This window comes from Mytilus galloprovincialis, chromosome 4 (genome assembly GCF_965363235.1).
Source record: "Mytilus galloprovincialis chromosome 4, xbMytGall1.hap1.1, whole genome shotgun sequence".
Lineage (NCBI taxonomy): Eukaryota > Metazoa > Mollusca > Bivalvia > Mytilida > Mytilidae > Mytilus > Mytilus galloprovincialis.
Window position 1 is genome coordinate 89670988 of NC_134841.1, and position 26828 is coordinate 89697815.

Sequence of the window (26828 nt, forward strand, 5' to 3'; positions counted from 1 at the left end):
ATTGTAAAATTAACTGTTTAAAATTGTGGACAAAATTGCTCTTTCAAAATTTCAATTTGGGAGCCTTCATGGGGGAAATCCCCCGCAAATAGTGACAGTTGTCAGGTATGATAGGTGCAAACTCACTTGTTGATCAAAGATTGTAATGACTGTCCTTAAACGCAACGTGGTAGCATGTTTGTCAGTAGTATAGGAGGTCATGGGTTGGATCCTTGCCGGTTGGTCACTTCAAACTGAATACTTTAAAATTTGCTGCTTCGCTGTTATCACACTTAATTAAAAAGACAGGTCAGCTTAAAGACAGATAAATGTGTCTTGGTAGAGGTGACATGTCTTCCTGCCTTACCTTGTGAACTAGAGTGTTATAAAACCAAACTGTGTGTGTCCTTCAAGAACAAAGCAATATCATTCATATCATATCATTCTCATGTTATTACCCTAAATATGCATTAAGATTGTATCTTGGAGTAAACAACTATACATCATCATCAGCAGTCTTAAACACATATTTTGCATTAAAAAAAACTTTTTACAACAAAAAGTAAAAAAATAGCTTTTGACGAATATTATTTTTTCTTAAGAAAACTGATGTCATGGGAAAATGTGTGGATGACTTGATAGGAAAAACAGAAGAATTTTTGCAGCCTAACCCAGGTAAAGTGAATTCATATTGAATATTTTAATATATCAAACAATGTCTAAAGCATTGCCATCAGGTTACTGCATTGGAATTTTTGATTGAACAAAATTGGAACGAATATTATCATATCATAAAGGTAATAATGTAACTATGATTTGGTTGATAAATGATGGAGGGGAATTAAACAACATCAAAAAATAAATATATACAATGTATACTGGTATGTAAGTTATAAAGGCGTAGGTCCAGTAAGGGCTGATTTAGGCCTCAAATTTCAGGTCATCTGACAAAAGATTTTGGACACTTTTTAAACACTTATTTGTCTATATCAGTTGATTCAATTAATTAATGTGAAAGATTTTGACTGATTTAGTCATAAAAACGCTCCGATTCAAGCTTAAATATGAAAAATCTAACAAATATGCCAAAAAAAGTCACTTTTCAGATGGTTTTTCTCAAAAATGAAAGTGACGGCATCCATGTTCATCCTTAAACTTTATATATGTTGTGTATTATTATTAACTACAACTTACATTTCAATATTAGGAATGAATACAAATACCGCCACTTTCATTTAAGACCGAAACTCTAAAATTTTGACTAAAATGCTGAAATTGTAAAGATTTCAGTAATTTAGCATGATTTAATGATGCTATTACCCAATATATGTGCATTGTATTGTCAAAAACAGCCCATACTTATGTAGCAGAAGCATTCTTCTTTCCAATAGATAACTAAAAGTTTACATTTGATTTTCAACAATTTTGTAAAACTGCTATATTTTGGGGCCAAAAAGGGGTCTTACTGAACCTACTCCTTTTGATTTAAAGTATAACATATACAAAACTATAGAGGTATCAGATTGGTGTTTTATCAGAATTTGATATGGGCTCATGGCCATCATGTCTGTATCAAATGTAAAATTATTGGAGATTTTATATGAAATCATTTAATTTTACATTAATACGTTGCAAATTAATGTAATTACATGTAAACTATCACCAGGATATGTTTTTCTTCTGGCAGTCAATAGGGTTATGCAGATACTACTGCTGTTTTAATTTGAAAATAGATATAATGTATCAAAAAGGTCTTAACAATCATTTTAGATAAGGAAGTCTCCGTATCCTTTGTCATTGAACAATATAGCTACCTTTCCTGAAAGATATAAGAAGATGTGGTATGAGTGCCAATGAGACAACTCTACATCCAAGTCACAATTAATTAAAGTAAACCAAGGTATAGTCTTCAACACAGAGCCTTGGCTCACACCAAACAGCAAGCTATGAAGAGCCCCAAAAAATTTCGAGTGTAAAACCATTCAAACAGTAAAACCAACAGTCTTATCCTTTAAAAAAAAACGAGAAACACTCATGGACCACATCAACAAACGACAAATTTTGAACATCAGATTCCTGACTTGGGACAGGTGCAAACAATTGCAGAAGGTTTGAACGTTTCAATCGTACCAAACCTTCACCCTTATCTGCAACAAAAGTGTAACATCACAAAAAAGAAAGACTTCACATGCTTTTACTTTATGTATTGTTGTTATACTATCATATAATAGTATTTGTTTTCTGTATTATTTCAGCCTCCAGAGCTAAATTACGAACAGTTAACACAATATCGAAAATGAGGGGTCAAGCAAAAACAGGCGCCTACCCACAACCAGAGGGTACACTAGGTGAACACATGTGTAAGCATGGGAAAGACTTAGGAGAAGATTCAAATTTTGGTAAGTTCTCTTTTAACTTCTTTAGATTGGGCTGTGATTTCGGTCTGAGACAAACTATTGTAGTTTTTAGTTTTTTATGCAAAGTGTTTTATGTATTAGGCAAAAGAAAACAAGCTTTCTGTACTGTCAGATGATGAAAAAATTAGGATTTGTTTATGGATTTTTGGTTAACTTGAACCTGGTGTTCAGATATTGTGAATTTAGTGGTGATTAATGGAAAAATGTTTAAATAAGGGTACATGTATTTAGTCAGAAATAGTGTGTAAAAGCTGGCAGATAACACACATACCATTCAATTGATCTTTATATGAGGAAATATTTTTGAAATTTTAAATTCTTATTTGTTGAAGGTTAAATAATTAAGAGTCAAACACATATATGATTGGTACATGAACATGTGTTTGTATAAGGAAATAAAACATTTGATTTTATTGTCACTCAATTAAATGGTCTGATAAACATAGTAATAAGCTACTTATCATGTAATAGCTAGTGTTGTTTTTTTACCAATTTACATGTAAATTAAAACCCTTGTAATATTATGTAAGAATCAAACAAATAGTGGAATTAATAGATTACATGTAAATAATATTGATTTATAGTTATGGCAATGTAAAATAGTCACATATGGCATTGTATTGTGTAGAACAGAATAAATATGAATTTGTGAAATATTGAGAATATATATAAATTGTATGATTAAAGGAAGATTATGGACCATTGAAAACAGATTATTTCTTTATTACGTTGTACCAAAACATAATGACATTTTTATAATGATAAGTTTTTGACATGTCACATATATGTGACCTCAGTAATAATTATGAGAACATTTTCAACAGAATACGGAAGAGATGTTAACTTTTCAGATCACAAGACCAATTAAAAGCGTAGTAGTTTCCTATAATATTGTAAGAGCTACATGTAACTGTATCACTTTTTCAACTAAATGAAGTATGTTTGAAATTTAATATTTCAAACAAACTTAATTAATTTGAAAAAGTGATATAGTTACATTTATATATAAGGCTATAGTTGACAGACTGCTTAACCTACTTAAAGTGTAATACAGTCTTAAGAGGATCTCACCAATCAGTGATATACTTAACTTGAAAATACAGTAAAAATCTTCTTTGAATGTCCTTTTTTGTACATGATTTTAACTTTGGCAGATTTTCAGGCTAATGTCCTATTTGAATTTATAAGAATGAAAGAAAATATGAGGCATACATTCTGTTACAAAAAATTTGAAAGATATCAAAAGGTTAGACATGTACTGTTCTGTCCAACAGGGATAAAAATTGTTCAATGTTACAACAATTTTCATATTAAAGCTAATAATAATTATAACCTGAAGAAAGAAGTGAATAAATCTAACACAGGGACTATTGAAGATATGTCAATGTCTGTATTTTACACATCAGTAGCAGAAAAGTTTGTATGGGGTAATGAACCTGAAAAACATGATATAAACATACTAGTACATGATGTAAACACAAAAGGATGAGTGACAAAAACAAAAAATAAATTTATACTAAAGCAGGAAATACATTGTTTGTAAGGTAGCATCTATCCTTAATGTGCGAACCTTTAACAAAAGATGGTTAGTGGGTAACTAACAAATGACCAGGGAGTGCATTAATCTTAGGGAGATACACCTCAGATAGGGAAGCCCATTCCTAAACTAAAGGTTTTCCCTGAAGAGTGTAATGTTTCTAATAAAAGGACTTGAGAACAATATAGATGTATATCCACTAACTGATGTAAAAGCTTCGGAATAATCTGAGACAAAGATCTGATACAAGTTAAGAGTTTTATTGTAAATATCAAGTGTATTACATAAATACATAACTTTAAAACAAGTGGCAATATGGATAGGTCTTTACTCCCATTCATAACTGTTACTGATACAAGTAAAGGAAACGGGACATTAACCTACTTACAAGGCAGTTTAAGTGGATGAAACCAAGATATATACAATTACTTATTTATTGTTACTCTATAGTACACTTCTCTTTTGTTGTCAGGGCCTCTGTAGCTTAGTGGTCTAATTAGTTTATCTACTGTACCACTAGCTTTCAACACTGAAGTTGTGAGTTGCACATGTGGCAGATGCATTCCACTCCAATCTTAATTGACTATGATTACTGCTTTTCTCTGTGGTTCTCTCTTGGCACATTGGCTTCTTTGACTAATAATTGAAAAAAATGGCTGCAATGATAAATCCAATGATACTAAAAGTGACATTATCTACCTTATATCAACCAATCAATATTAATTTAATCATAACATGTTCTTTATAATAGAAAAGCAAAAGATATGGGTCATTTTGCACATTTCAAGTCTTGGTTTGTTGCATGCTCAAATAACAGAAATACAACTAAGTTTCTGTAACTGCTTAGAAAACTACAATATAAATACATTCAGAGCAAACAAATCCAGTTGAACAGCATAAACAATACACTTATATGCTATATGTTTCAAACATTTGTTAATGTATTGAGTTTTTTTTCAAATACATGTAACAGTAGTTGATATGTTTCTGAGGTTCATGAGGTGAACATGGTGAATGCTGTCCCCTAAGCATGGAAATTTAACAAAATAATTACTCAAAGAAATATGTATCAAACTAATTTTCATGTCCCATATATTATGCCACATGTATGAGCATTATGTTTTCTGGTCTGTGCATTTGTCCATCTGTCTGTCCGTCCGTTTGTTTGTATGTCCGTCCATCTGTCCCACTTCAGGTTAAAGTTTTTGATCGAGGTAGTTTTTAATGAAGCTGAAGTCCAATCAACTTGAAACCTAGTTAGGCTAGTACACAAATTCCCCATATAATATGATATGATCTTTCTAATTTAATGCCAGATTAGAGTTTTGATCCTAATTTCATGATGCACTGAACATAGAAAATGATAGTGTGGATGGGGCATCTGTGTACTATGGACACATTCTTGTTATTTATAGGTTTTAATTCAATTCTAAAATTAGGACCAAAAAAACTAAGGATCTGTCATCTCAATGTTCATGGCACTGATTATAGATGTGTATGTTTGTTAAACAGATTTTAGTACTCCCTTCTCCTCATCAAGGAATACCACTGTAATGAAAATGAGAAAATCAGTGAAACAGTCACTTTCTTAAAAAATAAATATTAGATAATTTAGTTTCTTTTTATTTTCTCATTTAAATAGGGAAAGTGAAAATTATATATTTTATACTTGTTGTTAATTCTGTGAAAATATGAGACATATTAACAGGGAAATAAAAAGAAAATAGAATTATTTATAGATATATTTTATGCAAATAGTGAATCAGGATTTGTATGGTCACGATTTAAATATTTTGTACTATATTTTGAACTTCTATATAAGGGGTTTAACTACACTTCGATGTGTAACATACCATGTATTATTTAACACAATACTTAACATGGAATATATTTAAATCTAAGCATGAGATTAAGAAAATTGATTATTAATTGGTGTTAGGTCTTAGGTAACTTTTTGTTGTTCATTTTATGGTAGTAATTTTACGTCATAAAATGTCAGACAGGTCTAAAAGGAGTTTTTTTTTATAATAAACAAAGAAAGAAAGAAATAAAGTTATGAGGGGGGCGAGACCATTTTCGGGACGCCAGGATTGGCCGATTTTAGCAACGGGAAATTGGGATTGCCTTGGTTAAAGATCAGGAATTCGGGATAGAAAAACATCGGGATACGGGAAACCCACGTCTTTAGCCATGGGAAATCGGGATTTTTGTGTTGAAATATAACGTGATTGACAAAAAACTGTACCTTGGACAGATATAAGACTTAGTGCCATTTTCATTATACTTCAATCAGAATCGCATAGATCTAGAAACAGAGTAGATCTAGGGTTGGGTTCAATATCGTAGCAGCTACGTAGCGGCTACGTAGCTGCTATCAATATTTATGTTACAAGTAGTATATAGCTACACGTTCAATAGTGAAAATCTACGTAGCACTACGTAGCTGCTACGATATTATCTTATTGTTATTTTCTGCTCGTTATTTTAAAGTAACCGTAGCCAGTGCCATATCTAATATCCACTGTACGCGAATGAAATGCTAACCAAAATGCATGATAAATGTCTAAGCTCCTTGGTATTAGTGTCGTTCTGATTTAGAGGATCGGTATACCCAAAGAGGGTGGTAAAGGTTTTGTTTCGTGCAACGTGTTTTGCCATTTTTAATTTCAACCTTCTGTGAAAAAAGTTTGTGCTTCACTGTGAAATTGGTAAAAACGGCAACGTGCAAGCAATTTTTTTATTTTTTTCGTTCATCGTGAAATTTGAATTTTATTTCGCTTTTGTCCGTGAACACAACGCCTCTTTACAACCCTTCCCAAAAGTAAGACTTGATTTGGATATTTTCAATAAGAGTAAGATTATGTAAGACCTAAAAGAAAACACATGTGTTTCTGGTACCCCTATGTTGTATATGGGCGTTTTTCAATAACAGCGTAACTTTCAGACCTAAAAAAATGGAAAATCAACTCGTCTCAAATTTAATTTCAAGAGTTATTTTGAATACCTCTATTATAGACCTGTTTGTAGACAAAAAGTACAATCTTAAATATTCTTTAAAATGATATTATTTTCATAATTTGTGTACTGTTTTGTAGGGGATAAAAAGTTTCGTAGTTGACATCAACCCTATTATATGTTAATAAAAACATAATAAAAATTACATGAAACTAACCCTTGTTATTTGTTTTGCACGAATATAATTGAAAAAAAGATTAAAAAAGACTGCATGGTAGTGGTAGTGTCCACTACGAAACGTTTTTCTCCCATACTTGTTTCGTAGGGGACATATTCGCATGTTTTATTTTTTTCCCTACAATCCCTATATTGCAATAGTAACAAAACTGATTGTATTCATCAAAGCATTAATTAAGCTGAACACTGATTTTTTTTCATAATTTTAAAACCAGATACTGAAGGAGATTTGACCCGTTTCGTAGTGGACAAAAAATACGGTATCACTCTTGTCCATTTGATGTGCTCAATTTTTCTTACCAACAATTTAATTGCCGTTATAAAAGCATTACTTCTTTTGTTAGACCCTAATGTTTATATATCTTGCAAACAAAAATTACATTGATTTTATAAAACTGTTTATTGGCAAATTTTAATGACTTCGTTTCGTAGTGGACATTTCAAGGTTGGGTGGTAAATACCACCCCCGGTATTTACCAGTGGTATTTACCGGTATTTACCGCCCCGGACAATACTCTCCAAGTGGTCAATACTGGCAAATACTGGTCAATTGACATTTTCATGTTGTTACTATTAATTGAAGTAAAAACTAGATAAAAAGTTAAATATACTTAAACTTTAATTTTTATGCATGTGTCAGCTTATAAAATTAATCAATTTGATATGATTTATTCATTTATAACACTTATTCCTACTGATAATGAGTGATTTAAAATTTAGTTATTCGAAATTTATGATATTGTATACTTAAGATATATATAAAAATGTACATATTATTTCAACATTTATAAATCAATATATTTTTTATTCAAAATGTATGATTTTACAGGTAATTAAAATTAAAGGTAAATAAAACCACAGGTAAAAAAGTTACATGTGTCTTTTTAACTATCACCTGGCATTGCTAGGTGTGAAATTTTAATTACTAAAACAACAGCCCCCAATAAAAGTTGTCAGTACATGTGTTGAAAGTAATAAAAGTGATATATGAAGACTCCCTTAAACAATAAATTATTTCCTGTCTATTTAACTGTGTGATAAAAACCTTCTTCATGCTGGAAATGGAAATTTTGAAGCAGGGACAAAAAGTTTTTATCTTTTACTACACATTAATCAATATAGATCCCTGTTTGTTTGAACTTACAATAGAAATAGAATTGAAAGCATTGAAAATGATTTGAACACTTTCTGTATTTAATTATTAATAGTAATTATAATTGACCAGGTAAAGATTGGTTTTTATAGTAATGACCACTCAAAATTTCAATCGACCAGTATTTCCCAGTATTTGCCAGTATTTGCCAGATTTTCCTGGTAATTGCCGGTATTTACCACTGGCATGGTCAATACTAGTATTGACCACTTTTTTGCCAACCTTGGGACATTTTGTGGGACACACCTTCTGAAATTAAAAATCCTATATTGAAAGCTGTTTATTAAAATATGTTGGCTCTGAACATACTTTTGAATTATTAAAGAACTTATGTAAAGTAAAAATAACATTTATTTCTTCATTTTTTTACGATATTTTAGAGTATGAATGTTGAATAGGCGGTTTAGTGACATGCCATTTTGGTTGTTTTAGACCATTCAGGAGTCAATATCTTATCAATCCCTCTAAAAATAAACTGTTTCTTTGCTTAAAAATGTTAAATCTAATTCAATGTACCATTACATACTGACTGCACAAAAAATTACTTGCAAAGATCAAACATATTTTTTTAAAGTGGCTGGGACAAGAAAATACGTTTTTATTGAAAAACGCCCATATATCTACCCTAACTTTAATTAAGTACCTATACTAGTAATCTAACTCTACTCTTAAAAGGTTTTTGGATGTTTTGTGGACAAGCACTTATAAATTCAGAATTTTTCTACCATATGAACCAGTCAAAAACGTTTGAAAAAAATACTATTTTGCTTTCCTACCAATCCTAATTTTTTAGGGGATGTTACCTGAAACACATGTATTTTTTTCTTGGCCTTACTACACAGATAATTTCACAGACACAGTCTTCTCTATAATCGAATATCATATAAGAAATATTTATGGCATTCTGCAATTTTGAAGAAAACAAATACCCCAACTTGACTTGTTTAAAATGTATGTACTGAATATATTGGTCAAAATGCACAAATTGAAAGCAAATGATTAAGAACAACATTACTCAGAGGGTTTAATTTTCAAAGTTTACCAGGATGGCCTCCTTAAAAAGTTGTTTCATATCATGTGTTTATTCGTTACCTAAAATAGGACCTCTTTAATAAATAAATGGTGATTTCTTGTTTATCGGGATCGGGATTTTTATGGAAATATGTCCGGGATTTCGGGATTTTCTGATATATATATATTAAAACTGGGAAATCGGGATGAGACCCCCTCTAGCCCCCCCTCAGTTATGATTTGAAAGGAAAATGATAACTACCAAATATGTCTTCCCCAAAGGTCATTATATTTATATTAAGTATTCCAAATCTCCACAGATGATTTGCATCAAGTATGCCTTTCCCAAAGGTGATTTTTGTCATATATGTTTTTCTTGATTTGTACTAATAATGTCTTTGTCATTGGGGAATCAAATGTCTTCCTCAAAGTTGATTTGTACCAAAATGTCTTTGCAATAGGGGATTTGTATCAAATGTCTTCCTCAAAGTTGATTTATACCAAAATGTCTTTGCCACAGGGGATTTGTATCAAATATGTCTTCCTCAAAGGTGATTTGTATCAAATATATGTCTTCTCCTAAGGTGATTCGTACCAATTATGTCATCACCAGAGATGACTTAATTTGTACCAAATATGTCTTCAGTTAAGTGGCAATGATTTCATAAATACAGCCACTTTCTTTCTATTACTGGTATAATAGATAATGTATCAAAGGATGAAATCCTGTTTATCTGTTAAAATTCAGAATGGAAATGGGGAATACGTCAAAGAGAAAACAACCCAACCAAAGAGCAGACAACAGCCGAAGTACCGATGGATCTTCAATGAAGTGAGAAAATTTGCACCCGGAGGTGGGCCATTTACCTGTTAATATTCCTATATGCCAGTAGTAAAGAATTACCAAGCTCGTAATTTACTAATGTGTAACTGTTTTACATAAAATGTATATCTGTATATATATGCTAGTTATTATTCCTATATGCAAGTAGTAAATTTAAGAATTATCAAGCTGATATATACTAATGTGTAACTGTTGTACGTATATGTCAGTAATATAGAATCATCAAGCTGATTGGTAAATTGGTATTGACAGGATATAGAGTGAACATCAATGTAAAGGGACTACACTTCTCCAATAATCGATAATGTATGCTTTTAGCAGTCTTATATCTGTGAACAATTTAATCATCCTAATTACTAAGGGACCTATTATTTATTTAATGACAAGTGCTTTTGACAAGACATAACAAGTAATGATTGCTTTAATTGGTTTATTGTATTCCTACTGACATGCAAATAAACAGTTATTCTTATATTTTATGTCTCAAGGTGGTTATGTAAAAAGAGATTCATTGTGTGAACTTTGAATGTTTGGTATTCCTTTGTCTAATTATAAACAACATAGGGAATTTTTTTTTCAAAAAATATGGACTCTTTTCATCTTTGTAGTGGTAAACACAATTCATATCTTTTGTTAAGATATCAATTTTTCGTCGTATATTGCTATCACGTTGGCGTCGGCGTCGGCGTCGTCGTCGTCGGCGTCGTCGTCGTCGGCGGCTCCGAATACTTTTAGTTTTCGCACTCTAACTTTAGTAAAAGTGAATGGAAATCTATGAAATTTTAACACAAGGTTTATGACCACAAAAGGAAGGTTGGTATTGATTTTGGGAGTTTTGGTCCCAACATTTTAGGAATTAGGGGCCAAAAAGGGCCCAAATAAGCATTTTCTTGGTTTTCGCACTATAACTTTAGTTTAAGTTAATAGAAATCTATGAAATTTTGACACAAGGTTTATGACCACAAAAGAACGGTTGGGATTGATTTTGGGAGTTTTGGTTTCAACAGTTTAGGAATTAGGGGCCAAAAAAGGGTCCAAATAAGCATTATTCTTGGTTTTCGCACAATAACTTTAGTTTAAGTAAATAGAAATCAATGAAATTTAAACACAATGTTAATGACTACAAAAGAAAGGTTGGTATTGATTTTGAGAGCTTAGGTCCCAACAGTTTAGGAATTAGGGGCCAAAAAGGGACCCAAATAAGCATTTTTCTTGGTTTTCGCACCATAACGTTAGTATAAGTAAATAGAAATCTATGAAATTTAAACACAAGGTTTATGACCATAAAAGGAAGGTTGGTATTGATTTTGGGAGTTTTGGTCCCAACAGAATAAGGGGCCCAAAGGGTCCAAAATTAAACTTTGTTTGATTTCATCAAAATTGAATAATTGGGTTCTTTGATATGCCGAATCTAACTGTCATGACTGTGTATGTAGATTCTTAACTTTTGGTCCCGTTTTCAAATTGGTCTACATTAAGGTCCAAAGGGTCCAAAATTAAACCTAGTTTGATTTTGACAAAAAATGAATCAGTTAGGTTCTTTGATATGCTGAATCTAAAAATGTACTTAGATTCTTGATTATTGGCCCAGTTTTCAAGTTGGTCCAAATCGGGGTCCAAAATTAAACTTTGTTTGATTTCATCAAAAATTGAATAAATGGGGTTCTTTGATATACCAAATCTAACTGTGTATGTAGATTCTTCATTTTTGTCCCTGTTTTCAAATTGGTCTACACTAAAGTCCAAAGGGTCCAAAATTAAACTTAGTCTGATTTTAACAAAAATTGAAATCTTGGGGTTCTTTGATATGCTGAATCCAAAAATGTACTTAAATTTTTTATTATGGGCCCAGTTTTCAAGTTGGTCCAAATCAGGATCTAAAATTATTATATTAAGTATTGTGCAATAGCAAGTCTTTTCAATTGCACAGTATTGCGCAATGGCAAGAAATATCTAATTGCACAATATTGTGAAATAGCAAATTTTTTTTTAATTAGAGTTATCTTTCTTTGTCCAGAATAGTAAGCAAGAAATATCTAATTGCAAAATATTGTGCAATAGCAAGATTTTTTTTTAATTGGAGTTATCTTTCTTTGTCCAGAATCAACTTAAATCTTTGTTATATACAATATACAATGTATATATTCACTTTTTACTACCAACTGATAAATTAAAATAATCTTTACCATTCAGTGATAACAAGCAGTTTTTTTACATCTTAATATTTTATGATGTATTTAAATGAGTAGTTATTGTTGCAAACTCCATTAGAAATTTTAATTGAGATTAGTTTTGGAATAAGGGAAAGGGGGATGTGATTAAAAAAAATTGGGTTCAATTTTTCTCATTTGAAATTTCATAAATAAAAAAGAAAATTTCTTCAAACATTTTTTTGAGAGGATTAAAATTCAACAGCATAGTGAATTGCTCTAAGAGAAAACAAAAATTTTAAGTTCATTAGAACACATTCATTCTGTGTCAGAAACCTATGCTGTGTCAACTATTTAATCACAATCCAAATTTAGAGCTGAATCCAGCTTGAATGTTGTGTCCATACTTGCCCCAACCGTTCAGGGTTCAACCTCTGCGGTCGTATAAAGCTACGCCCTGCGGAGCATCTGGTTGACATTTATGTTTAGAAGAATATCATTAATTATATAACTACATTGTCTTCAATCATTAATTATATAACTACATTGTCTTCAGGAGCCTATTTATTTCATGAATAAAATGTTGAACCCACACCTTAAATCTGTAATAGTTTAACCTAAATTCGGTCATTCATTGATAAATTATATCAAAATTCCACAATACCTTAAGGATAAATTCTAATGTTATGGATGAAAAGGTTATTTATAGCATGCATGTTTCATTTCAGATTGATGGTTAAGTGGGTGTCCTGATAGTATTTTATTGTTAAATTTCTACAGATGAATTTAGATACATAATTTGAAGACATCACTGAAATAAAAAAATGTCATGCTTGATTGAATTTCAGTAATGGATGAGTTGGCATAAGAATGAATGATAAACAAGGGTTAGGCAACCTCTTTGCGTCCTTTAAAGATCATTGAACATATGAAATATGCTACAACTATTGAAGTTGTTATAAATGTACATTGAGTTTTGCATTGCAATAATTTTAGCAATAACAAAATAAGTAATGGAGAACATTTTTACCCCCTTAAGTAATCTTTAATATTACAAATAGTAAACAGTCTTCATTTCAAACAAATCTCCAGAGATATTTATTTCCACTGTCGCACAGCTAACACTTTATCATTCTTTATCTACTTTTCTATCTCAAATTCCTAAGAGGATCTTTTTATTTAGCAACTGGACACAGAGGAAGTCTTCCTTTATGACAAGTGTTGTTCAGATTTCTTTACATGTGAAATATTTATTCTCATCACATCTTTAAAAGCATGATTAATATCCTTTGTGAAGTTATAATTGTAAAGGAATCTTTCATTTCCTGTCATATATGCATGGAGCATAATATGTCAGTTTAAATACTCGTTTTAACTTTAGAAGTAAACAAGGCCTTATAAAGTTGACATTTATATCTGTAAATAAGTTTCTTTTAAAAAAATTCAGATAATTACTCAAAATTGTCACCTTTGATTTAAGACTCATGAAAAAACAGGATTGTTATTACTTTTGTACTTAGAAATTTAATCCTTAAAATTCCATGAAACATTAATGTATATATATGGCATACTTGATTTTTCTGTTTTTTATATATTATACATTATGTGTAATCATTGTCAATTGTATATGTACTGAGCTGGAACTCTTCTTTCAATAATCAACATTCCCGTTTCATGATATATGCATGTACTTAATGTCTTTTAAATTCTCTATTGGTATGAATGGTTTTATAAAAATAAACAACAATCTACAGCAGAAGGCTCTTAATATTCTTATCAAATGTGAACACTGACCGGCATATATGTGACCATATATATGCAATGTTTATAATTGCATTTTCTTACACCCTTATGAGTACAATTGTCTTTATATTATTGCAAAGTCAGCTAATTCTGGTAATATCTTGACACCAAGGTGCTATGAATTTTATAAATTATCTATCTGGAGACTACAGGTTATCAGACAATTGATGTATAATCTTTAAAAAGTTGAGGTTGTAAGGTCTATTTAACATCTGTAGTGTGAAGTAAATATAGTTTTATCATTCAAGTAGTCAATTGTATCCTGTAATAGATATACATACAATGTATACTTATTGATTGGAAAATTGTATATGATATTGTTAGTCTATATTAGGTATTTTACATCTACCTTTATGACTATTTTTCCTTGATTTGTGGAAATAAGTGAAGAAAAAAATCAGAAATTTACAGAAAACAAACGTACTAAAAAAAATGCCCTGTATAAAGAAAATATGTTAAAATCTTGAAAATTGGTAAATGTACAATGAAGCTATAGCTTCTCACCTTTGAAAAACAATTTCAGTGTATATTCTGTAGTGTACTGCATCATTAAATGGTAAATCTGAGTGACTCTCATTGGCTTGACTAAACTTTCAGCTTTGATATACATTTACTCATATTTGACTACATTCAATAACACCAGGCCAGGCCAGAAAATCATGTAACTTTGAGGTACATCAGCATACCCGTAGCCAGGGGGGTTTTGGGGGACGAACCCCCCCCCCCCCCCTTGAAAACAAATAAGCACTGTTAAAGTCAATTTTCTGTTTGAATTGTGACTGTTAAAGTCGAGTTTGTGAGTCCAACGAACCCCCCCCCCCCCCTTGGAAATTCCTGGCTACGGGCCTGATCAGTGGCCTGTACCTGACAGACTCTAACATTGAAATTTATACATGGCCAAAAAATTATGTTAAATAATCTGACATTGAATGTTTTAGTCTAATGATCCCATAGCTTTGTACATATTGGATAATTAATTTGCTGTAATGGATCTTTTTTTTTATGTATAGAGACAAATATGTTAAGCCCACATGTATTTACTTATTCTTATAGCTTAAGTACATACAATCTGATAGTAGCATTGATTTTATCTGTAAACTTTCTAGACACTTGTTAGTTTATTTTGTTTGGAAACAATGTGATAGAATTCCTTCTGACTTCTTCCTGTTACCAGGAACCATGTGTCATCATTACATTACTGTAGTGTCAGAGGTATAACTGATTGAAATGGATCATTATTGTGTATTCAGTTCAATAGGTGTTCAAGGAAATACACTTATTAATGTCTAGTAAATCTTTAATATTGGGATAATTGTGCATTGTCCAAGATTTATTGCTCTAATGTAAAATATTAAACTTGTTGGGGATTAAATTTGAAAATGTGAAAATGAGTAACTGATAGCATCTTACTGTATTGAACAAGCCCTTATTGAGTTACAGAAAAATACAGATAAGTTTTGATAGACAGAGTCGTTGTCAGCTTCGTCCAAGACAGATGGTTTCTGGATAATAACTAAAGTATATTCAATAGAAATCAATAAAATGTTAACACTAGTTTATAACCACAAAAGGAAGCTTGGGATGGATTTTGGGGGTTATGGTTCTATCGGTTTAGGAATTAGGAACCCACATACATACATTTATCTAGTTTCAGGACAATAAGTTGTGTATAAGTATTTCAATTACTCTGAAATTGTACCACAATGTTCATACCATGAATTAGAAGGTTGGGATTTATTTTAAGGGTTATGGGGCAAACAGTCTAGGAATTAAGGGCAAAAAAGGGGCCAAAACAAGCATTGTTGAAGTTTCAGGACAATAACTTATGTTTAGCTGTATGGATCTCTCTGACATTGTACCACAAGGTTCCATATAATGAAGGGAAGGCTTGGTGTCAGTTGGGGGTTAATATCCCTGAACTTTTAGGAATAAGGGGCAAAAAAGGGCAAAAAAAAAAGCATTTTTCTAGTTTACAGACAATAACTTGTGTTAAAGTGTATTGATTTCTCTGAAATTACACTACAAAGTTTCTTACTACAAAGGAAAGGCTGGAATTGAGTTTTGGGGTTCTTGCTCAATAGGGGTTTCATTAAGTGAGTGGCCAAAAAAAAGGGGGCCCAAATAAGCATTTTTGTAGTTTTCAGTCAATAACTTGTGTTTAAGTGTGTAAATCTCTCTGAAATTATACCACAAGTTTCCATACTATAAAGGGATTGTTGTAGGGGGGTAATGGATAAAATCATTAAGCAATTGGGGGCAAAAAAGGGGAAACAATGTTTTTTCTGTTTAAAGGACAATTTAAAAGCAGTGTAAGGGAGGTAATCCAATTCCAATTAAAAAATAAAGAATACTGTTACATATATGTTTGATTACTTGATTACCTCCCTTACACTGCTTGAAAATTATGTTAAATGAAGTGATAATTGTCTTGATGTGTATCTGTAAAAAAAAAATTTTTGAAGTTACTGTTAATTGATATCAATGTTAACCATGACTCTAAGTCATTTTATATTTTAATACTTTATGATGTATTTAAATGAGTACAGTCGATTCCACTTAATTGCATACCGCTTAATAGCATAATTCGGTTAATTGCATACTTTTCTCCTGCACGAAACCATTTCCCATTCACCTAATGTTAAATTGTCCGGTTATATGCATAGCCTTACAAGTGGCATTTCGGTTTATTGCATAGAAAATAATCGCCAGCTAGATATGCTCTGTTAAAACTGACGAGATTTTTGACCGGAAACGGCAATTTGGTAAGTATATTTTACTTGAATGCATCATAATTTTCATTATTATTTCACATTTACTTGTGTGTTATTCAAATAAAGTTTTAAAACAGTATCTTTCGTGTTTATATGATTATAAAAAAGTCCTCGATTTGTACACAGGTAAAGTTTCCCATAATCTATTTTAAGCCTCGAGGTCATAAAAATGTCAATCAGCTGATTGTTGTAAAAACACAACCATTCTATGATCTTCTATCTCAAAAGGTGTTAATTATTGATTGGATTTCAAACATTGTTCATAGATTCCATTTTGGGTGAATTTTTAAAACATTAACGCCTCCTAATTATCGATCATTATCCAATGTGTAATCTCGTAATTCAGCTTGGGTGATCTACATTTATGTTAAATATTACAGGGCTTTTATGTATGGTTGAAGAATTTTATACATTAATCTTTTCTTTTTAATATTTTTTAAAAGAAAATTAACTTCTGATTATTATATATTTCTCACTTTCAACACTCGTGTCCAGCAAATAACCTGTGCATGGCCCCATCACCTGTGAACTGCTTTGCATAAACGAAACTAGCGGTGTTAAAGTAACAGTGTCACATCACTGTGTAATCGGTAAATACTGAATATCAAAGGCAGTTCATTGCACAATTATTGTTTACAATGATTATAAACTGTGTAGTATTGTTAAACAGTTTATTTTAAACAAGATGTAACAATGTAATTTGTACATCTGGGTCATAGAAACAAATCTATTTTTAGAACAATTTTATTTTCGTATCTCAGGTAAAGGAAAAATCGGTACATAAATAAACTTAACAAAATGTGTTTATAATCTTTATTGAAAGAATACACAATGAAATAAAATGTATGACACTAGACAAATGACTTTTATTAGAATAAATAAGCATTTAATATGTTGTAAGTGGACTATGGACGTTCATCTTCCTTCTTTGTTGATCTGCACTATCGATGTTATTTGACTCCGTAATTTGGCATTTCGGATATAAGCATACTCCGCTTTATTGCATAATTTCGTCTGACAAATAGGCTATGCAAATAACCGGAATGTACTGTAGTTATTGTTGCCAACTTAATTAGAAATTTGAATTGAGATTATTTTTAAAATAAGTGATTGAGGGAGGGGTGGGGTGAGTGTGTAAATTTTATCTCATTTCACATTTCAGAATTTAAAAAGAATTTTCTTCAAATATTTTTTTTTGAGGTGATTAATATTCAACAGCTAAGTGTATTGCTCAAAAGCAAAAAAAAAATTTCATTCCGTGTCAGACACCATTACTGTGTCAACTATTTAATCACAATCCAAATTCAAAGCTGTATCAAGCTTGAATGATGTGTCCATACTTGTCCCAACTGTTCAGGGTTCAACCTCTGCAGTCTTATAAAGCTGTGCCCTGCAGAGCATCTGGTTATATAAAATATATGTCTTTATATAAAAAAGAAGATGTGGTATGATTGCCAATGAAACAGCTCTTCACAAGAGACCAAATGACACAGAAAAAAACAAATATAGGTCACAAGATGACTTTCAAAAATGAGCAAAGCCCATACTGCATAGACAGTTATAAAAGGCCCTGAAAAGACAATTGTAAAACAATTCAAAAATAATGAAGAAATAATTCAATATCAAAGAGAATATATAAAAACCTCTGTTTAATATGTATTTAAAAAAAAAAATAAACAAAAATATAAATGTACCAAACTACTCCTAGGTAAATTCAAAATGGCAGTAGCTGGCAAAACCTGACAAAATCAGATGACAGAAGTAACCAATTGGAACAATGTAAAACAATTGTCAAAAAAAAATGACTTGGTTCAGGCATTTAACATGTTATTAAAAGTTAACTGATTTAAAATATCTTCTAGGAATACAGTTTTAACAGTATTTTTGTTTTGTTTTCAGGAGAATGTTTAATTGAAGCTGGAGAAAGTTTTAAACAGTTAGCTGATTATAAATATTCCTTAGAAGACAATGTAAAACAGAACTTTTTAGAACCACTTACTCATCTACAGACAAAAGATATAAAGGAAGTTAATGTAAGATTCATATGTAATGTATTCATTTTAATATTTTAGGAATGTCTTATGATGCTTTGTGATTGTCTGTTTCTTTTGAGTTGGTTTGGTTAGTTTAAAAGTCTTTTGTAGGAGGACTTTGCAAGTTTCCCATGCAATATGGTGATTGCTTTATATGAAGAGGTCAGATCAAACTGTAAAATGTTCATTTCGTTGATGCAAATGATTTGGTTTTGTTTATTTTCCTGTAAGGTCTCATTTATTTAGAACCTGAAAAGAATAAAGAAAAAACCAACAATAGCACTTTTACATATTTTTTTGCTGCAAAATGTGCATATCACTCTAGGCTTTTTTTTTTTTTTTTAAATCTAAATAACATAAATTTACAATAAACAATACAAAATCAACAGAAAGACAACCTTAGATTATAGTATATCAAAACTAAAGGAGATATACAACCATGGTCAAAAGGCGTCTGTTTTGGGACCATCATAATAACCTTGATGAAACCAATTGTAATTGAGTTATCATTACCATGCTGAAAATTATAGTGATTGAGACATCAATAAAATATTGTCAGTCAGATCTCACTGGAATAAACTAATTACAGAAATATTGTAGTTATATGCTGTTTGGGAAGTATTCCAATGAAAACCAAGTTCAGGCTTTGCAGTCATAAAATTTTTAAGTACAATGATCAGAGTCAGACTCAGGGATTATCCAATCAAATCACTTGATTTGGTGTTTGAGCACACATTTTGTGCTGTGTAATGCTTAATGACTGGAAACACTGGCCTTGTCACCATAATATTTATAGCAAGATTATTGTAATTGGATTCCAACCTAGTTTGTAGATTTTTTTGCCATAATGTTATCAGTACGTCTGATTTTTATGTTTCCTTTCAGTTTGGTATTGTCCTCTCTTTTCATACAGTACATTTATTCAGTTGTCAAAGATTTAATCTGTCATGTTAAATTTTTCAGCATCATCGGAAAAAGTTATCTGGAAGAAGATTAGATTATGATTGTAAAAAGAGAAAGAAGGATAAAGGTTTGTTTAAGTTAGAAATATTTTCAGCAAAAGGCTTCTTACAATCTTAATTCATTCTGTTGTTTAAGAGAAATCTGATTATATGTATGCATTGAAACATATTTCGTGACAATCTTAAATTCATCCAGTAACTATTATCTTTTAGAATTAGATGTATATATACATTCTGTGACTATCTTAGATTCCTCTAATTGTTTAGGAAAAATCTATGTACTATGTACATCATATTCTGTGACAATCTTAATTCCTTGTTAATTCACTGATATCTAGAAAATTATCACTCAGGGCTTAAAAATCTTATTGGATTACTTATTTATTTCCCTGAGAAAAATCCTCTTGCTGTTATCTGCCTTTTACACACCAGAATACTGTGCACTGCAAACATTGATTTATAATACTGGGCATCACAATACTTAACTAATCTGATGTATAAACAGACATTCTAATGAATTAATTCACAAAGTTTACCATGGAAATATGTATGGTTCTTACGATTGTGACTCTCAGTGAATACTTCAATTAACATTTTACAGTCATTGAAAACATCAGAAATTTTTTGGGGGGCGTGGAGGTTTTTTTCTGTAAGGAGCTTTTTTATTTAAAAACTAATGAGGTTGTTGGTTTTTTCTGCAATAACACATTTAACTACATAATAGAAATATACAGTCATGACAGAGTGAAAGTATTATTGAAAACAATCTAAATTTTGATGAGCTTTTATATTTTGTATATTTTACTGTAAAATTTACAAGGAAAAATTTACTCATGCCCCAATATATGTTTTTTTTAAATTGACACAATTATTCACTATATTTGTACTGTATACTGATAATTTATTTTATATCTTTCCCCAGGAGGTAAGGACATATGCACTAGAAAGTCTAAGTATTATTTTTCATTCTTCGCATGATGTTAGGATGGACTACAAACAAATTTGTTCACAAATTGATAATCATAGGTTTGAACCAGCAAAAGATTTGTGTAGGTCAAGCCAAACATATTTTTAAAAAAATGAAATTCTCGTAAAAATATAGTAGAAGTGAAACTGTTTAATAAAGATTTAGATCAGGAAACAGTGAAATTTTAAAGGAAATAAAAGTGCTAATCAAAGTTCCAACTCTTTGTCCTTTTTAGTCACAATGAAAATGAAATTTTAATGGAAGATAACGATCCATGAAATAATTTTGAAAAAGAACACATGACATGTGGGAGTTGATTGGGATAAAAGCAGTAAAGCATTAAGTTGATTAAATAAATATAAGGAAAAAAAAGAAAAGCTAAAATCCCCCTAGCTAATTTCAAATATACATATTTCTGAAATATTTTTGAGTGATGAGATTTGTTTGTAGTTACGAACAGTGATACTATCAAATTTTTAACGTGATTTGAGCAAACCTTAGACACATGTTTGCAATTATAAAAAGAAAAGAAACAACTATCGCTGTTGATCACCTGTAAAGCTTTTGTCCCCATCTGATTTCATAAAAACATGTTTATAACTATAGCTTTTATATGTTTAATGTACTGTCTAAGGCATTTGACATGTCATGTTTGGTAAATTCAAAAATAAAAAAACCCAGGCCTTTGAATCATTAATATTTGGAGTAAGATCATTATACTCCAACTCAGAAGTCCACCAATCAAAACTTGATTTGGTGTTTCTAGCACAATTTGTCTCTACTCTGAGTAGTGAGTAAAGTTTGTAACTTTAGTCCCAGATCTCTTGGTCCTAAAACTTTACTCAGTCCTGGGAGTAGTAAATTTGTGCTTGAAACACCAAATACAGTAATTTTGATTGGTTGATTTCTAAGTCTGAGTAGTTTTATGACCAAGTGCCCAAGTCAAAGATACCTTCACCATTTGCATAAACTTAATTTAGAAATTAACTGATATTTCATGTCAAATGACAAGGTATTACATTAGTCTTTGTCTAGAGAAATGCAGAGTGTGTTTTATAGATGTCAGATAGATATAAGCTTGCTAAATGCTTGAAAAATCATTCAGATAATAACCTCAAAATATGTTATAAAGGTGAAAATATAGAATAAGATGTTCATTCGAGTTGTGAAAATTCATACATACCTCTCTTTTTCTGCTATTTTACTCGGACACTACATTTTTGAGAAGTGAACAATATCTGTAATCAATTTTTTTTTAGAAATACAGCATTTTATAAATATAGAGAATAAGTATGATAGAAAATTTTCACAATATCTGATGGACTTTTAGTTATTTTTTTATACAATACCTTGGAATGTATGTTTAGGAATAAAGGCTGTTCCATTTAAACATTTATGGTGCCCAAGAAAGACACTTTTGAAAATGAGAGAACTACTGTAGAGAAAATTGTAGAATTTTTAACTTATATTTTTACTGTAACATAAAAATTTAGGCACTCACTTATAGTGAAGATTTTGAAGTGCCTTACCTGGGTCCTTTGCATGTTTTATGGAACAGCCCTTATGATAGATTATTATTTTAATATATCATATTCTAAGAATTGTCTATTTCCTGTTCAACTGTTCAAATACAAGCAGATACAAACAGAATTCAAGAAAGAACTTAAAATATTCTGTTAAATATGACCTAAGCAGCTGAAATAAATAACGTTCAATTATAGAGAAAGCTAGGTCAATACTTATTCTTGTACTCTGAAATAAGATCTTCATGTCTTATAACATAAGCATACTTGGACAAGAAATGGTTTTAGTCATTTTCCTGACTGTATTCATCAATTATATGAGACATCTTTTCTGTGTACCCATAACTAATAGTTCATTGTATAATACATGTCTTCTTCTTTCATGCTTTTCTTTCACTCAAGGAGAAGGTACTATTGATTTCAATGTATACTGCAAATGGTGGTCAGCCAGGCTTTCAGTATTATTTAAAATATCATATAATTTAGGGAAGATTTCCTTCTTAATCATTTGCTGAAAGATTTATGCTTATTATGTAAAGCAGTTTTTTACAATTTTGCACATATAGTGAAAACAAATTTTGGAGGAAGGGATGTTCATGTTTTATTTTACTCCTGTTCTGTATTACAACTAGAAAGGCACAACGGTTTTGGGGTGGGATATCATCTTAAGATATATAGATGAGTACAAAAGGTATATATATAGATAATGAGATAAAAATTTAAAAAAAAAAGGCATCATTTAAGAAAGATATTAACCACAAGATATGAATGGCAGGTCAGGAAAATTTAGGAATTGTAATATTTTGATTCCCAGAAATATTAGGTTGAAGGGTTATTTTAGTGGTACATGGTGATTTAGTTTATTATTTGCTTGATTGTTGTTTTAGACAGATTAATATAGTCAGCTGTGCTTAGCATTCCAGCTGTTTATTAGAAAAAATGTTGGAATGTTATTGTAAAAGTCTCAGTTTATCTTTTTAATCTATACTATTAATCGAGAAGACCTCATTTTGTGTGTCGCTTCTCTTCCTTCCACAATAAATTAATCATGCCTCTGTGTTCTTTAGGTAACATGCATAGGCGGCGCATTTGTCATCCTTTCTTATAATTATTCAGATTGAGTTATTTTGGGAGAAAAACGAGGAAATAGGTGTCAAGATATTGTTTCCGTTATCAGACTAACTTTTAATCATAGATAAGACGTCCGGTTTTAAACATGCACAAGAAAACTAATCGTATGATAGATTACAAAAATGAAAAATAAATAAGCCAATCAGAGCGTTCTCCATATCATGGGTTTAAGATAGCATCGATTGATTGTTGGTTGCTTTACGCCACACAACAAGGCTTTTAAGATAGCAAGAACCACAACTATTATACCTCCTTAGAGACAATTATGTTTTCGCCTGTAAACTACGATTATACTATAGCTACTATAATATACAGAGACTCTGTATTCTGTCTACTTTTTTCTGAAATATTTACGATCTAAGGTGTCATACCAGTTGCATATATATTGATATAAGTAAAACATGTGGAAACAAGAATATGTCCATAGTATATGGATGCCACATCGGCACTATCATTTACTATGTTTAGTGGAGCATGAATTGGGGTAAAATCTCTAATTTGGCATTAAAATTAGAAAGATCATATCATAGGAAACATATTTACTAAGTTTCGAGTTGGTTGAACTTCAACTTCATCAAAAACTACCTCAACAAAAACTTTAACCTGAAGCCGGACAGAAGGACAGACGAACGAATGAACGGACGAACAGACTAGAAAACATAATTCCCATAAATGGGCCATACAAATTTATTGTTGAAAGTGAAAGTAGTGATTTGGCCAAAATGAAAGTATGGTAGAGATTAGATGGAAGCATGACGTATTCGGGACGTTGGGATCGGGTGTTTTTAAGCTTGGGATTTCGGGATTAATCTGTACGGGGTGTGGGAATATTTTTTTTTTAATTTTGGGATGTAGGGATATGAATTTCATTAAAATTCGCACCTCAGGATTTCAGGATTAGGGTCCCTCAGATGAACCTTAGTCATTTATACGAGATTCAAATCCTACCATTGGCATGTTAATAGGGCTTTCAAAAGGAAAAGCACTGATGGAATGTCCTAGAAGCACATTTTATTAGAATTGGCATGAAAACATAGTCATACATATCAGGTGATGTTTTTTTCTATTTTGTATGAATGAAGTCAGTAATATGGCCTTGAGATGTATCATTTTGGTAAACTTGTTTTATTGGATTGCTGTCTCATTAACAAATCACACTTCAATTTCCCTGTTATGGAGCCACAAAATAGTGATCAAAACCTTTAATGATAAAATTAAACCTTAACAGGACAATAACATATATAGTGACTTTTCGACTGGTAGTCATACAGAATAGGAAAACATTGTCCTTTCTAATGTAAACTGGGTAGGAAAAATGTTCAGGGCAACTTTGATAATTGGGTCCTAGAAATTACCCAAGAATACATTTCAAACTACTACTATATAATCCACCCTCTGAAATCTTGACACTAAGTGGATAGGCAATCCACAATCAAATTGATAGCTCAACAAAAATAAAGAATTGTGCAAATTCACTTTTAACTAAACATTAAAATAATTGAAAACCTGAAGTCTTATCTAATACAAAGTACATCTTATAATCCTAACTATTGAACTAAAGTTAAAAAAAAATCTGGAAAAAACTGCTTAGATATAATATACAATTGTTAAGAATCTACCGTTGAAGATATCTAAAGTGGAATGTAAATCAAAAGCTTTGAACAGTTACACACTAGTATATTTGTCTTTCATATGTTTGAAATTTTACAACTAGCATGTAGATATTAGCTTAAAGCTTAAATATATTTTGCACTATAATCATTTTGAATTGTTTTTAATTTTCTATTCCATTTGTTCCTTATATGATGAAATTTTGATTCAATATTCAAATACAATTGAGATATTAAAGATAAAACAAAAATGAATGTTCAAATAAATTATTTTTTTGGGGTATTTTCTTGAATTGAATTTAAAAAAAGATATATTTGTTACGATTAGCATAACGCACCATTTATTTATATCAAACTTATCAGTTGTTCCAAAATGCATGTTATACAACATATATATTATAAGAAGAAAAAAATGACTACGACCTTTTAAAAAATATGAACAAATCTTAATGAACAAGACTTAAAACAACTCATACAAAAGATGTTAGAATAAACCATCTAAGTTAAATGTTTAATGTTTGAATTAGTAGCAGAAGGGAGGTAATATTTGACATTACTGTCAATGAACATATAAAATCAAATCCTACAAGATTCAATTCTTACTATTCATATTTGATGTTGCCTGTGGTTTTAGTGGTTTTAACATAGGGACATAGCTCAAACTTAATAATTATTTCATATTATATATACTTCATGTACCTCTTTACAAACAGAAACAACAAGCAAAGGCGCAGGTAGTATTAATGTTTTATTATATTAGAATGCTCTAATTAACCAGACAAATGAGTTACCTCCCCTTGGAATAGAATATTTAATATTATGCTGTCAGTATCAGAATTTATCATCAGCTTCAGTAAAAATTGCTTAAAGCATGAATATCTTATTGACTCTGCTTGAAATCTTCAGTTTTCTCCAATTCATTATCATATAACATTGAAACAGAGAGAAATTTAGATATTTTTTTTTAATGAGTGATCCAACACCAGGACAAACATTTCTGTCTAGGGTGTCAATCTTCTCATGTGATTTACCTTCATTTGATGAAAATACAATAAAATTGGAATAAGCACAAGGCAAACCAAATCAAATAAGCAAAACATTACTATCAGTAGCCGTAGGATATTAGGAATACAAGCAATACAGCCATGACATTAAGAATACATTGGATAGTAATAGTATATAGAATAATATGAGCATGTAAAGAGGTTTTAGGGTTAAAGGAAATACAAGAATAACATGAACCCTCTCAAATAACATGACTTATAAAACTGGTATGAAGTTGTACCATCAAAAGCTGCTAAAAGGGGTATTTTTTCCATAATGATTAACACTAGTTGCTCAAGTTTAAAACAGAAAACAGAGTTTGCTTGTATGTGTGCAGTTTTCAAGAATATCATATATCAGAAGTGGACTGCCTTTAGTCTTCAGTTGATAGTCATATTCAAGTGTGCAAGGATTACTATATTTTGGTACTTCTTCCCTACATTGAAATGTAAATTATTATGTTCAAGACGTATGATATATGCTGAAAGAGATAAGAAACATATTTTAATGAAGGACTCTCTGCAATTTTGATAGAAACCTAGAAGTGCACACATATTGAACAAAAATAAACAAAAAAGTGTTCTATTACTTGTCTAAAGTCAAAAGTTTCGACATCTAACAAACTAGTGATGTTAATAGCTGGAAAAGTATAGGAATATACTTGTACATTATTTTTTACCGTGCCAGCTAGATATTGCAAT

At 30.8% G+C, this 26828-nt stretch overlaps 1 protein-coding gene across 2 annotated transcripts in view; it reads left to right on the plus strand.

Moving 5' to 3' along the window:
• LOC143073346 (endophilin-A3-like) overlaps positions 1-26828 on the plus strand; it is a 36411-nt gene that overhangs the window by 1951 nt on the left and 7632 nt on the right. The window contains exons 3-7 of one of the 2 annotated variants that reach the window (XM_076248808.1): positions 582-654; positions 2235-2378; positions 18757-18890; positions 19854-19920; positions 25797-25817. In XM_076248808.1, the coding sequence (XP_076104923.1) occupies positions 582-654; positions 2235-2378; positions 18757-18890; positions 19854-19920; positions 25797-25817 (439 nt within the window). The remainder of the gene's footprint in view (positions 1-581; positions 655-2234; positions 2379-18756; positions 18891-19853; positions 19921-25796; positions 25818-26828) is intronic. The other variant, XM_076248809.1, reaches the window with a different exon arrangement.